Source organism: Chamaea fasciata, unplaced genomic scaffold, assembly GCF_029207755.1.
Source record: "Chamaea fasciata isolate MVZ Bird 193981 ecotype frontalis unplaced genomic scaffold, bChaFas1.0.hap1 SCAF_7, whole genome shotgun sequence".
Taxonomy (NCBI): Eukaryota; Metazoa; Chordata; class Aves; order Passeriformes; family Sylviidae; genus Chamaea; species Chamaea fasciata.
Window position 1 is genome coordinate 33,262,592 of NW_027094092.1, and position 14,824 is coordinate 33,277,415.

Consider the following 14,824-nt stretch of genomic DNA (forward strand, 5'->3'; position numbering starts at 1 on the left):
CAAGGCTTTATAATAAAGTAATTTTTCCTTCATTGTTAACAAGATTTGAATTATAATCCCTTTAGACTAGATGGATTAAATTAATTTTTTAAAATTAACTTTTTTAAAAATATATATTTATTTTTTCTTTATCTGGTATAGTTTCCAACTAGTTTTTGCAGTGTCATCATGATGGCCTCGCTTTATTGTTATGTAGAATCTGCTGGGGCTGAGAGAAGGATTACAATGATTAGAAATACCATATGCCCTCATTCATTTACAGGTAACAAGCAATGTAATTTAGTAGTGTTTTCCTGAATTTTGGGAGGTCAGTTACAAATATATAGGAATTGAATTCCATTTTTTCTACTACAAAACACTTGGTTTTAGATTGGAAAAAAGAAAGGAAAAGTTTATAAAATAATTGTTTTCAGGCCATGTAAAGTATATTTATGTATTTAGATTTCCATAAAATAGAATGCGTTCGTTGCTTATACTGGCATGAAGAAAAAAATAAAGTCCACAAGGCATATGTAACATGTTTTTTCACATCAGAATTATTTTTTTTAAGAAAATATATGATTTAAATAATAGATAAAACTGTTTGCCAAATAGACATCATTGATGACCTGTCATGCCTGAAGCAAGATAAGCTTATCTTTTGTATTCTACAGTCTTAAAAAAAACTTAAAATGTACTGGTTAGTGCACAAAGAGTGCTTTGTGGGCTATTCATTGGAAGAGCGAATACCATAAATACTTGTAGATAGCAATTAGATAGAAAATCACTCAGAGTTATTTTTCCTTTTTATTTTTTTGGCTACAGGTAAAAGAAAGATCTTATCAGAGTCAATTTCTCACCTGCCTCAGGCAGACGTAATTAGATGTAAGCAAATTTAATGGAGCTTTTGTTCTCTGGGGCCATTCTGTAATGCTTTAATAATTGCATGCCTTATTAAAGTGGATTTAAGGTATGAAGGCTGTTTAACATATCAAGTGGCAAAGAAGATAAGATACAGTTTAACTTTTTGCCGTTTAGATTAATAATCAAAGCTAAACTGCAATGAAAATATTTAAAATAACAGATTTAAGAGTCTGAAGGGTAATGCATTAGGTGATACACCGTACAGTTATTAATGCAAGAAGCAAATCTGTAACCTGAGCTTGACATTCATCAGCGCTGGCATACTTGTACACCCACCTTGTCCTGTTTTCCATTAACTCAGTGCCGGTATTGACAAGGTAAAAGCCGGTCATTTTATGTAGAAAACACATAATTATGCAAGTAAATGAGCATTAGTTTAGTACATTTCCCTAAATCCACCATTACAAATTAATACCATAAACTTTGCCAGTGGCAAGAGTTTTCTATCTCAGAGTAGCGTAGTTTTCCAGATGGGATGCCAATTGCTCTCACTTATATGCAAAAAAGTATTGTTAGCAACCTTTTTCACATGCCTTCTGTTGTTCTATAAGTAGATCAGCTTTCTTTCCTTTAGAGTGTATTTCAGAAGCTTTAATGATTAGAGAAAAGCATTCCATGATCTAGCAGCAAACCTGAGCACTATGTATATATATAAAAGCTACTTTTGAATATTTATCTTCAGTGTAATTTTCTTGCTGCTAAAGATGCCTGTACAATACATCATACTTTTATCTTTGAAATATACCCCTCTACAGTGGAAATCTAGAAATTCAGAATGAGGTTACTCAGTAACAGCTAAAATTGATGCTATTACTGATTGTTTTTAACAACTGTGTGCCTGAAATTCCAGTAATATCTATTGCTCATGTGACAGATTGTAATTATAGCACCGTGGAATAGAACAACTGTGTAATATAACACAATAAAAAGATGCATTTTTGATCTCCTTCCTTTTTGGTTGTGTTTTACAGATTAACTAATTAATAATAGTTAACTTGCAGAGTAGTATATAACAGATTCGACTTTAAATCTTGGTAACTTTATATATTGGTCTTAACGGTGCCTCATTCTAAAGCAAATTGTTTCCACTGCAGTAGAAGGTGTTGTACATATGTGGAAATCCGGAAAGGAGGAAGGTTACATCAGGAAGGAATCTTTGGGTTCCTTACAATATGATCCTTAGTAAAATTTGATGTTCAAGTTTATTGACTTTCAGTTTACTTATATAGTTAACTATATCTAAATCTTAAGTATTAACACTAAAATTTAAACAGCTCTATACTTTTTTAAGATATGACAAACTTCATTGCTCATATATACTTGAAGTTGATTTTATATCATGCAGTTTCCACAATGTTTCTAGATTTTCTTGTAGTTTCAAAAGTAGCATTTATACTGAGTAAGTTTTCTAAGTGCATGCTGTTGCCTTGAGAATGGGGTGTTGTGTGGAATTGCTTCTTCAATGTTTTAGTCAAGATCAGAATATAAGCTCAAATTCCTATCTTTTAGGGGATTAATACCCATTTATTTGCTTTATACTTTGCAGCATCTTCCCAGTTTGGTTATAGTAAACTAATCCTTAATTATTTAATCAAAAATCTGAAAAGAAACCCATGTTGTTATTATGAGATCAAATAATTTAACATTAGTTTGAAAAAGAAATATTCTGATTAAATGATTAAATTATTTTTCTAACCTCTAGCTGCTCTTTGGATCACAGGAAATAAATTATACCATAGCACTGCTCATCTCTTGAACAATAATAAAAGCTGAAACTTTGAATCAGGGCTGATCAGCCTACATATGAAGTGGAGCTCTTTTATTTCATGACTACATTCTTTATCTTGAAGGTTCAGCTACTGTGAGTGCTTGTAGTCATTCTACATTCCCAGCCATGGGTAGAGTTGAAATCACAGGGTCTGTGGAAACCTATATTTTGAAGTGGTATGGGCCTTAGTTACTTACCCAGGCTATTTCCCCATGGAGTAATGAGTCCTTAGGTAGCTATTGCCATCTCCTGTCTGTCAGGAAATCCTAAGTTTTCAAACAAATCTTCCAAAACTTAGTTGACCCTTTAGAGTTTAAATTGGAATTTAAATGGAAATAGTATGCAAGGCTGGAAGTCAAATAAAATTAGCTTGTGATTTAAGATACAATGCAAAAGAGATGAGTAAGGGAAAAGAGAACTAGGAATGGACTTAAAGTAAAGAAAAACTTCGATTCATAGTTCAAAGGTTAAGAAAATAAGATGAGAAAATGATGTCTGCATTTAGAATGGTACTTGCCTTGATGCTTGTATACGAATGACAAATACTTTGTTACCAATCTAAGGTGAGATTTTGGAAAGAGATTTTGGTGCATATATTCCGTATAGAGAAAGGTTTGAAAATAAAGCTTGTTACAGAAAAAGAAAGGAGATTTTGATTAAGTCAGTTTAGAAACAAGTTAGAGAGAAATATGATTCCCTTTTCACTAATTCGGAGCCTATACGTTGGAAAATGGGAAGGATGTTGTTGTCATAACAGATAACAGAATTTAGAAGGAAGAGTAAGGGAATGTGCCTGAAAACAGAGAAGTAGTTGAAAGCTGACATGATTGAGTGCTTGTTAAGGAGATGTCCCAGACAGACTAAGTAGGAGGGAGATGGCTTAAGAGTGGAAAGATCACTTTACATTTTGGGGAGATCACATCATCTAAAGGAAAATTTAAATGGAAGCAGCAGGCTAAGAGCACACTATTAGGCATTGAAGGTGAAACAGGAAAGGAAGTATGGACTATAGTGAAAAAGAAGAGTAGTCAGAACTTGGAGCTGAAAAATAGTGGAAGAAAAAGAGCTTAGTAGAAGATGTCAAAAGCAGTAATAATCTTAACAATATGAAAAGGAAGAGGTACCAGTGGTATATTTTTAATATTAGAATGTTACTTGCTGCTTTTTAATGTTAGATACAATTGAAGTTCTGATGCCCATTTACTTTACAGTCTTAACATGCTGAAACGGGACATAAACTCAGACCTTTAAAGGCATATCTGTGTAGTTAGAACCATAGATGTTTGCTTTTTAGGTCACTCTGAGTTGAAGTTTTGCAACTCAGGACTTCTTACCCTAGTCTGATCCTTTATTTCTGTTCTGGCCTTTTACCCTTTTGCAGCTCATCTGTTGATCGTTGCTGTCAGAAGCCTCTGTTGATGATTTGGGGATGGATCAACATATTTTGCCACTTGCACCACATGTCTTACTCTTCCACTGAATGAAATTTCAATTATTTTCTACAAAGCTTTCTAGAATTAGAACTGTTCAAAGCATGAAATACCAGAATTCTGTAACGGACAAAATAGCACATATTTTTTTATTAACATCACATCACCACATTATGTGGTGCTAGATTTGTTGAACAATTTGAATTAAATGGATTCATAAGCAAACAATCCTCTTGAGATATTCTATTCAAAAAGATTATATCAGGAAAGTTGTATGAGCTGAAACTTTAGTAACTTTTGATTTAAGATTTTTAGGTCCATTAAAAGTCCTGAGAAGAAGTTGACTCAGTCACTACTTTAAATGAGATGAACCATTTGCTGTGTTTGATTAAATGTAGTTTAATGCTGTTACTCAGCAATTATGCAATTCTTCCACAATTCTTTTCAAACTACCATCATTTTAGGGAAGAAATTCTAGAATTCTTCTGAAGTTCTACATGGGCAAATGCAGGGTCCTGTTCCTGGGGAGGAATAACCCCATGGACCAGCACAGACTGAGGGCTGAGCTGCTGGGAAGCAGCTCTGTGGAGAAGGGCCTGGGTGAGCTGGTGGACAACAGACTGTTGCTGAGCCAGCAGTGTGTCCTTGTGGCCAGGAAGGCCAATGGGATCCTGGGCTGCATTAGGAAGAGCATTGGCAGCAGGTCGAGGGAGGGGATCCTGCCCCTCTACTCAGCCCTGGTGAGGCCTGACCTGGAGTGCTGTGTCCAGTTCTGGGTTCCTCAGTAACAGAGAGACAGGGAGCTACTGGAACAGGTCCAGTGGAGTGTGACAAAGATAATTAAGGGTGTAGAGCATCTCTTAAAGGGAAAGGCTGAGGGAACTGGGCCTGTTTAGCCTCAATAAGAGATGACTGAGATGACTAACTCATCTCAGTATATAAGTGTCTGAAGTAGGGTCAGAAAGAAGATAGATCCAGGCTCTTCTCAGTGGTACCAAGTAGTAGGACAGGAGACAACAGGGAGAAACTGAGTCACAAAAAGTTCCACCTGAACATGAGGAAGAACTTCTTTACTGTGTGAGTGACTGAGCACCGTAACAGATTGTCCAGAGAGGTTTTGGAGTCTCTCTCACTGGAGATATTCAGGAGCTGTCTGAACACAATCCTGTGCCATGTGCTCTGTGTGCAATGACCCTGCTTGAGCAGGGAGGTTGGAGCAGATAACCCGCTGCGGTCCCTTCCAACCTGACCCATTCTGTGATTCTGTGTAAAAGAATTTGATTGGAAATATTGCCTTGTTATCTGATAAAATGGTACAAAATTTCTTCAAAGATTTATTGAGGATTCTGTTCTTGAAATGACAAAGCTAAATTGCTTTGAGTCCTAGTTTTAACTAGAACACAAACATTTTTGACGTTTAAAAAAATCACAAGAGATTACAGATAATATTACTTCAATAAAAACTTCTAGGTCCTTTTATCTCTCAGAATTCTAGAGTTTTATGACATCAGACTAACCTAGTTTAGAAAATACTTGAAGAATGTTCAAGAAGGAAGATAAACTGACATCCCAATTAAACTTCACTGAAAACATATGCTAGAACCACTTCAAGATTAATTTCTTATAAATTTATCACTTAGTATCACTTAGCTTGAAAAGAGTTACTATATCTACAGGTCTATAGGTTCCATCCCCGTACAATTCCCACACTGGATAAACTATCAAATACCCAAAAAAAGGGGGAAAATAAAAGAGAGAAGTTGATGCATAATCAAGTCATATGACTTTTCTCTTTTATACAATAAATTAGAAGTATATTCATTTCAAATATTTTAGAGGTGCAGTAATACCCAATATTTATTGTACTTTTCGTTACTTTTATAGAAAAGTTAAGCAGTTTTTACAAATTTTTAAAATTTTTTTGGAAAAGGAAATCCAAGGAATCCAATCAATTCACCATTGTTAATACAGCCTTTCATGTGAGAAAGCTTTGAGGAAATTAACAATGAACCTGTCAAATTACGCTGCCAGACCAAAAGTTCACTTCCCAGCTCTTCATAGAGATGAAAGCTAAATATGACAACAGGAATAATTTACCTCAAGGCAACTTAAGGTATAGATTTACAGTTCAAGAATATCTATGTGGTATGTGCACTGTGATGTTGGTGAAGGTTATAACAAATTCCTGGTCTTCTACACAGTTAGCCTATGTTACCAGCTAATGCTCTTGTGTAAGGGTTTCTCCTGTGTTACTAGGAACATTCTCCTGTATTCTGCACTGTGTAAAGAATAGTGCCTGACCCTCCTTCTGAAAATCGCTGATTCTGTATTGTTTACTTAGGGAAAAAAATGACCCATTTAAAATAGAGGAATTTACCTTCAAAAATAGTCCTATTTTCTCAGTTCTAGTTCTAAGATGGGTGGTTGCTTTATCCTTTATACTCTTTTGCTTTCTATATGTATTTCTTTACCTTACAGGGCCTATCATCTTATTGATAACCTTGTTTTCTTTATGATAAAAAGATTGAGAAGAAAGAACTAGTTTGGGTTCCAGAAAACCAAAGTCTTTCATCGCCTCTTTTCTTATTCAAAATTCTAAATAATTCTACTCTTGGTGAGCAGCTGATTAGGATCTTTCCAGAAACCTTTTTGCACATTATACAGCCCTAGATCATGAGAAGTTTAGTCTTAGTCCCTGACATTCATAGTGATGGCAGTTACTACTCTTCTCAATATTACTTCTCAAGAAATAATATATATTATCAACAGATAATGGTTAACTCATACTTTATTGATGTGTGTGCGGTAGTGATTCTTTTACAATGTGTTCGTATATATAACGGGTTAGAGTTTGGTTCAATGTAGCTTTCAGAAGACCTTTATATACCACCATTTCTCAAAACTGGTAATTATGATCTATTTTTATTTATTTGAAATTTTACTAAGAAGTGAAATTTTTTTTATTTGTTTTAAAAGACTTTCTTAAGAATCCAGATGATTTTAAAATTCTGAACATGTATAAAAAATATTCTTGTTAGTCAGATAAGGTGTAGAATGAGTGGATTTTTTTAGCTGAATGTAATGCCATGAAAATGTAACTTGGATTTCTAGTGATCTTGATAAATGCAAGTAATATCAGGTAGCTGCCCCTCAGGTGAGGGCTTTATGCTACACTAATACATATGTACAAATTGAACCCTTTAAAATATGGTTCCTTTGCATAACTCAACAGTAGTGAAATGCCTTTTAGTAGTGTTCTCTTTTTCACCACAGAAAAAAGCCATGAATTTCTGCCCCAATCTCTTGACATTGCCGCAGTTCTCTACACTTATGGCTGTGCAAAAGAGAATTCTGCAACCATTGTTGATATCTGCAGGAAGGAGTTCTAGTCCTGTCAGTGGATTTCTCAGGAATTACACATGGAGTAGAAGTTACTTTGAAGTGATTACCCATTTGTGCTATCGCTTTCTGATTTTACAGTCAAACTAGACTACAAAACTGGAGGTGAAAGCACAGTCTTTTTTACCAAGCATTGTTAAAAACAGCATTGTCAATTTTTTTGACATGTTTCCATCATCATGTACCAGTCTATCTCAAAGAAATAAAGGCCCACTTGCTCTCTTGGTAGCATATAATAAATTGATGGATGTAGTTCAGTTGGGGAGTTAAAAATGCATTGAAAATAATGGGCCATAACATTCTAGGGTTAACATTTATTCATAGATGATGCAATTAAATAAAACAGGCATTAACTTCAAGGTCAGTCAGGGAAGTAATAAAAGTGAATATTTTAATTGAATTCTAATTGCCTCCCATTGATACATGTAAGTCAAATAAAATAGATGTCAGTCCTGCAAATTATAATTCCCTTCCTAATTAATTTTTTGATTCTACATAGCGTCATCCAGGCCCTGGACCTTGTTGGTTTATCCATCCATTCAGCTTTGTTCACATCTAGTTCCATTGAGGAAAATTGGGAGGATGTGGTACTATGAATTTATGATACATTGTTTTCTCATTAGTCTAAGCCATTTTTAGGATCTGAATCAATAAAGAAAACTGTACCAAATAGAAGGATGGATTTAAAAAAACAGTTTTGTAAATATGGTTCCAAAATACTTTATTATATTAATTGTAGCTACAGACATACAGCTTCATCTGTGCCTGTATAGCAGTAGAGGTTTGAGATGTGGATTACTGGTTCTGCAAATTGGAAGTTACGTTGGTTCCTGATGTCTTTACCAGGCAGTCTCTATTCAGTCATGATATGAACGTGTTGGAAACGAAAAGAAATAACATGTTTCAAAAGAAATGCAAGCTGTCCAAAAATAGAATTCTGCTGAGAAACAGGAAGGGTGCATTGCACTTTGCAAATTTTCATGTAGGTGTGGGATATTACTGAAGAGTTTATCCATAGTATAAACACAGGCAATTCGTTTGTATTTCATAAGCTATTTGTGTCATAGTTTCTTCTAAGTTATTGGTTTGCATTCATTACTGGACAGAAGAGAAGACATGTCTGTATTTCCAAAGAGAACCTTGTGAAAGAAATAATATGTTAGAGTGTCTGGTTCTGACAACTTTTTACCTTTTCATATGTTTGTAATGTATCCCTTGGTTTGAATTTAGAGGAAATCAGTCTGATTTTATCAAGGAGAGAGAGGTTGCTTATCTTAGAAAAGTAATTATATTAAAGGAAGTGTATTAATATAAATGTGTGAAATAGTACTGTAATGCAGTACCTATTCATTTACGTCAAGAGAAATTGCTTGTTTGGCCTAATACCTATCCCATTATAATCAAGGACAGAATGCTAACCTAATGTAAGTTGAAAGAGATCACCAGAACCATTTGAACTATTGAAATTGAATTAATATATTTCAAAACTATTTCCACAAGAATAAATTATCATCATATATCTAGCACATAAAATTTTAGTCTGTTTATAAGCAATAAACCAATACAAAAAAGGAATAGAGGCAGGAAAAAAAACTCAGTCTTTTTAAACTTTAATTATTAAACAGTTTTAAAAGCATTCCCCTAGATGGTAAGGGAATTTTTAATGTGCTTTAATGAAATATTTAAAAACTTTCTTAGTGATTTGAAATCTCATTCACTCTAACTTGTTTTAGTTTCACAGGAATTTAAATATACCAAGATCACGATTGTAAAAATTAAGAGACGTATTAGCTATTTTAACTCAACAATGACTTTATCTAATAGTGTACTGTACATTTATCTAACAGCTTTCATCATTAACAGTCTAAAGTGCTTTGCAAGGTACATATTTTAGAAATTGCTTCTGAATGGAGTAATTTTGGTGGCAGCTCTTTAATGATACCTATTACTGTATGAAGCAGTAGAGTAGGAAAAAATAGATAAGTATTGTATCAGTACAAAAAGAAGGCCAAACCATAATGATTAAAAGTAATGAAAAATGGCATAACTGAAAATTTATCAGTGTTTCTTCAATTTCAAGAGTTATCATTTTGTTTTTTCACATTGGCTTCATATGGGAAGACATTTTGACCACTTTGTATCAAATCCAACTGGCATATTTATTTGGTTGAAGATGTCAGCTTTTGAAACAGTTGTTTCCGGATTAATTTATCCCACTACTCATTTTTGCCAGTTACTTGATTTATCCTGGGAAGTGACTGTAACTACCATGAACTGCCCAAAATCAAAAAGTCAAAAAGTTGAAACAGGAATTCAGAGGAGCAAGTTAGAACAGCTGTCAAGTGTTAATACCACTTACTTTTTTACAAAGAAAAATAAATCAAAATGTAGATATCATACAGAATATTTTGTGATGGATCAAAAGGTACAACATTCAATACATTCTGTAAGTCTGAGTTTTCTTTGTATCTCCATCATTTTTAGTCTTACATTTTATATGTGCATAAAACACACAAAGAATGGGATTGGCAAAAGAACTTTTCATTATGGAAAACTGTCTGAGTCCCTTCCAGTTGCAGGAAGTATAAAAAAAAATTAAATTGTATTTTAATTTTGTAGGTATCTACAAAGGTGACTTCTGACTTAAAGAGGCAGTATCCCTGTAGTATTTTTATTACCATGGACGTGTGTGTTCACTTCTCTGGTTAGTGAAATTTCTAAGAACGGGAAACAATAGCTTATCCACTTGACATGTAGTGAAAAGGGAACTAGCTTTGTTTTTCCATAAACCTGAAAAATATATCCCCAAAGATTAGAAAAGATTCTGACTCAGTGTATTTTCTTTAGGATAGCAATTTTTTTAGATAATGTGGAGACAGAATATTTTTAAAAGAAAAACAAAAATTAAGATTTCTTGATGTTATCAGAGTACTTCATATGAAATATTTTTTACATTTTTTGGTTTTTTTTTCAGGTTTAGATCCAGATAAGCATCTAGGAAAAACTCTAGGTGAAATGGAGCCTATTCTTTTGGAGGTGAGTATAACTTAAAGGATATTCATAAGCTAAACTTGCAGTTAAAAAGAAACACAGGCAGAAATTCAGTAAAATTAACTTAATAAAAATTACTTACTTTCATAAATTAGCCGTTAACCCAAAGTTTAGCTTTGTACACAGAATATAAGCCTCTGCTAAGCACTTTTCATGTGTAAAACATTATTTCTTGACATAGTTAACAAATGGTGTTAGTTTTGTCACCATCTTTAAAGCTAATTAAAGGCATGAAACCTCAATATTGCAGGAACACTAACTGGTCTATCAATATGATAAAGCTGAGTAATTGTAGGTTAGAGACTTTCACAGCAAGAAATAGTAGTGGCAAAATCATAGGTGGTACAAAACTTCTCCGAGGATTCTTATTTGCAGGTTTCCTACCATTTACACAATCAGACTGCATACAGTAAGGCCATTAAAAATGGAATAAGAGGTCTATTCCTGAGGATGTATTTAATTCTGTGCAAAGGATTGTGTGTCCTCAAACCAGGATAATGCTTGTTGGCAGAGCTAGTAGATTTACTTAAAGAAAAATCATTCAGCTAGGGAGAAGAAAAAAGACCAGATTTTGTACTTGAGGTTTCTTCAATGTAGAAGCATCAAACGTCAAGCTAAGTAAATTTTAAGAATAAGAGTTCTGAAACTATGTTTTCATGTATTCTCTGTGACAATGCTAGTTTACCAGAATTCCTTGTCCTTGAGCCTGTAAGATACCCACAATGATTGCATGCCTGTCAAAAGGGTCTTGATGTAGCTTTTAGTCTAGGCTATCTAAATGTCCACAAAATGATGTCCTAAAAATACTTTTCAGTGTTAATCTGGGTAGTCAGCCTGGCTTTGTAAGTAAATTGTTTTGGAACAGTTAGGGGTGTGGCAAACTTGCAGAAGAGAAAGGAAAAGTAACCAGAGCTTTAAAAATTTATTCCTCCTGAAAGACAGAGGAGTTGCATAGCAATTATATCTTGAGTTTAACTCCATTTTTTTAGTTATTTACATGGAGAGAAGATGGGTAATTGCTACTTGGCAAAGCTGGAAAGGAGTAATTAAGGTCCATAACATTCAAATAAGCCTTACCTGAAGAGATGGTGTTGGTCTGTTCTTTACTTGAGGTTTGTTTCTTCAGACCTGGATAATATGCCCAGAAATCTTCCCCTCCTCCTCCCTGGCCCTCTGCTATGTAAACTAGTTGGTATACAATTCCATTATCCCATCTATTATCTTTTTTTCTAAGTCTTGTTTCACTTATTTCTTTAAATCATCTCAACATTCTGCATTCACAGAAAGCTTCTGTAGTCAAAATTCAGGTTGTAGCCTCAGTGGGGTTGTATCTGGGTAACTACTCACCTCCGTTGAATCAGCAGTCTTGATTTCTTTAAAACTATAGCAGCAAGTATTGCAATTTTAATTGTGCTAATAGGAAGTATTCTTCTGCATTTGATTTCACCATCATTTGTTTTAACAAGAAAATAATAAAGTATGAAATCCAAAAGTACCTGGTGTTTTTTGTGAATTACATTTATTTGTCAGCGTGTTTGTTGTTGTAATTAAAGTGATTCTTACTCTGTTTCACTGAAATTATTACTGCCATGGTTTAACACTTCTCAAAACCCACATTTGAAGGTTTTATCTTTTATTGATACAAGAATAAACAGAACAATGGCTGCCTAGCCTGAAGTGTACAAATGGGGCATTCTGACACCACTTGCAGTGCTTGTCAGGCCATTGTAGGGAAGACTGCACAACTGATTACTTGTTCATTTGGCTGTTGCTTATGCATATGCATGCTGTGAAAGTCAAAGCCAGTACAAATACATTTTTTTTACTGGATACTTGGTTGGCTTTGAGGCCTAATAAAACCAAATCATTAACTATAAACAGAAGAAAAAGGCTTACGATGTGAAATATACTCTTTTGCAAACTGGTGAAGTCTTCAGCATCCAAAGTTCTGGCAGACAGAATGTAAAAACGAGGAGTTCACAGTCTCCAGCAAAGAGGAGAGATAAAATTTAATATTCTGGCCATTCCATATAAAATGCCATAATGATTTAATGTTTAACACTGCACATCTCCAAAACTACTGTGGGTTTATATACTTGTGATCTTTGATTTGTACTCTATTATCTAACCAGTAATTCCAAATTTTATGGTAAATTTGTTTTTCTTGTTGGAGTTCTTTGCTAATATAGTTTTTTTCCTGTTCTTTTGGGTTGATTTTTGATTTCCATGTTGACATCTGATGTTACTTTACCATAGCTGTTTATTCAACTAGATGCAGAGTATTTCATTACAGCGTTTTTCCTAGTGCGATATGCAAGTTTGTGAGAATTTTTGCAGTTCTGTTTGGAATTAATTAAGTAATGCTCTCTACGTCCTTCAGTTTGTTGAAAATCACTTTATATCCAAATAATTTCAGTGCCCAGAAAAATGCCAATGTCTTTGATAAAGAGCCACCAAATGTCATATTTGTTGAGTGGTTTGGGATTTGTAGGGAGTATCTTTTACTTTTAGCATGTACTCACAAAGTTCAACTTCTCTGGTACTACAGATCTCGAAATAGAACTCTCTTCTTACTTTTTTCTTTTTTTTTTTTTTCTGTAAACGTTTACCTTAAGGAACAGTCAGTGAGAACAAAATCAACCTGTATTACTACAATGCGCCTGTTAGAATTATGTCTTTTGGATATATAAGAAACGAGCATGAACTAGTCATGCTCTTTTTAGAAAAAAATCTCTGGTTGAGGCATCTTAAGTGTTGATTAGAAAAAATCCCCAACACATAAACCAGCCACAGCCCTAATTTTCTCCACTCAATTGTTTGACTTTGAAAACGTATTATCACCTAAATTTTCAGTCTTCTGATTTACTTTATTTTATGTCTACTGTAGAAATTATAATAGGTACTGACATAAAGGTGAGGTGGTTTTTCTGCAGTAGCAGCAGAAAAATGGAGGACTAGTGAGTAGGAAAAACTTTTTGCAATTTTTTTCACATTACATGCGGAATGTTGAACTTAGGAGTGCAGTGATCTGCCACTCATACTTTTAGTGGCTGTGAATATTGCTGGCTTGGGACATGGGCACTGCAGAAAGAAAAATTTTTGAATTATTGCTTTTTTTCTAATTTATAGGTCTTTGATTAATTTTTGAGGAGGGGTTGCTAGATAATTGCTAAATGATTAAATTGCTTTCATGTCCCAATGTTTCCTCTGTAACAGAAACATCAGCTTTTTACACTAAAGTATTATCTGTCAACTTATGTCTCAGGTTGTGATCCCACTCTCCTTTGAATTTGTTAATAGAATGGCAAATGAACATTATGGTTATATTTTTTGTAATTTTGGCTCTGCCAGTAGGCAATAGGAAAATGTTATTTTTGTATGCTTGCCTCAAAAGTTGATAAGAACATCTTGATGTAAAGAGCATTTCTGTAAATATGAGAGTTTATTAGGTCTTACAATTTCTGTCTGGGAACAAAGTCTTCACTTGAAAAAGGAAGGACTTAAATTCAAATATTTATCTTTGATTATGAAAATTAAAGAAGAAAGCTTTAATCCTTGTGTTTCATTCCTGAGGTAGGAAGAGACTGTTCTTCAGGTAATGTTTGGACTGGTCATTTATATGTATCTTATTTATATGTATACCCTGAATCTCACTGTGTATTTAGGATAAACTTCATGTAGTCTAGAAGATGGTTTCATCATAGATTTCTTTTGGAGTTTGAAGTGGATTTGCATTACTTGCAATTAGTTATGTTTGATTTGTAAATTTGCAGTTTTCTGGCTCATCTGAACTAGAAGGCAGATTTAGCAATCATAAAATTTAGAGTCCATGCTGTTGTATTATTATTAATGTAGCATCAAATTTGCAAACCCAAATAATCCATCTTCAAATAGTATTAATATTCTAAATTATTAAAAGGCAAAATTATCGTGCCACTGATGACATTTAAAAAATACTGCTGACTTTTTAAAATTAACGTTAAGGATCTGTTCTATGAGCTGCTAAATATCTTTTGGTCCTGTTGACATTTGTGAGAACTGAAAGCCCTTTAGCACTTTGTATAATTGGTGTCAAGAATTATGTTGAAGCCAGTGACATTGAAAATGAGAATTTCTCACAACAAAGAAAGGAAATAATGTTACATCTTCTGAGTATTCAATGTTTATTGCCAATAATTATTCTAGACACTGTTTACAAGCAGAGCTACCAGTTTTGAAAGTGACTCGTAAACAGTCACTCCATGTATTCACTGTGGAAAGGTTACGTTTGGAA

General features: G+C 33.9%; 1 protein-coding gene across 1 annotated transcript in view; it reads left to right on the forward strand.

Annotated features, from left to right (window-relative positions):
* Positions 1-14,824, forward strand: part of DPH6 (diphthamine biosynthesis 6) — a 198,354-nt gene that overhangs the window by 47,311 nt on the left and 136,219 nt on the right. The window contains exon 6 of the mRNA XM_066188341.1: positions 10,475-10,536. Coding sequence (XP_066044438.1) covers positions 10,475-10,536 — 62 coding nt within the window. The remainder of the gene's footprint in view (positions 1-10,474; positions 10,537-14,824) is intronic.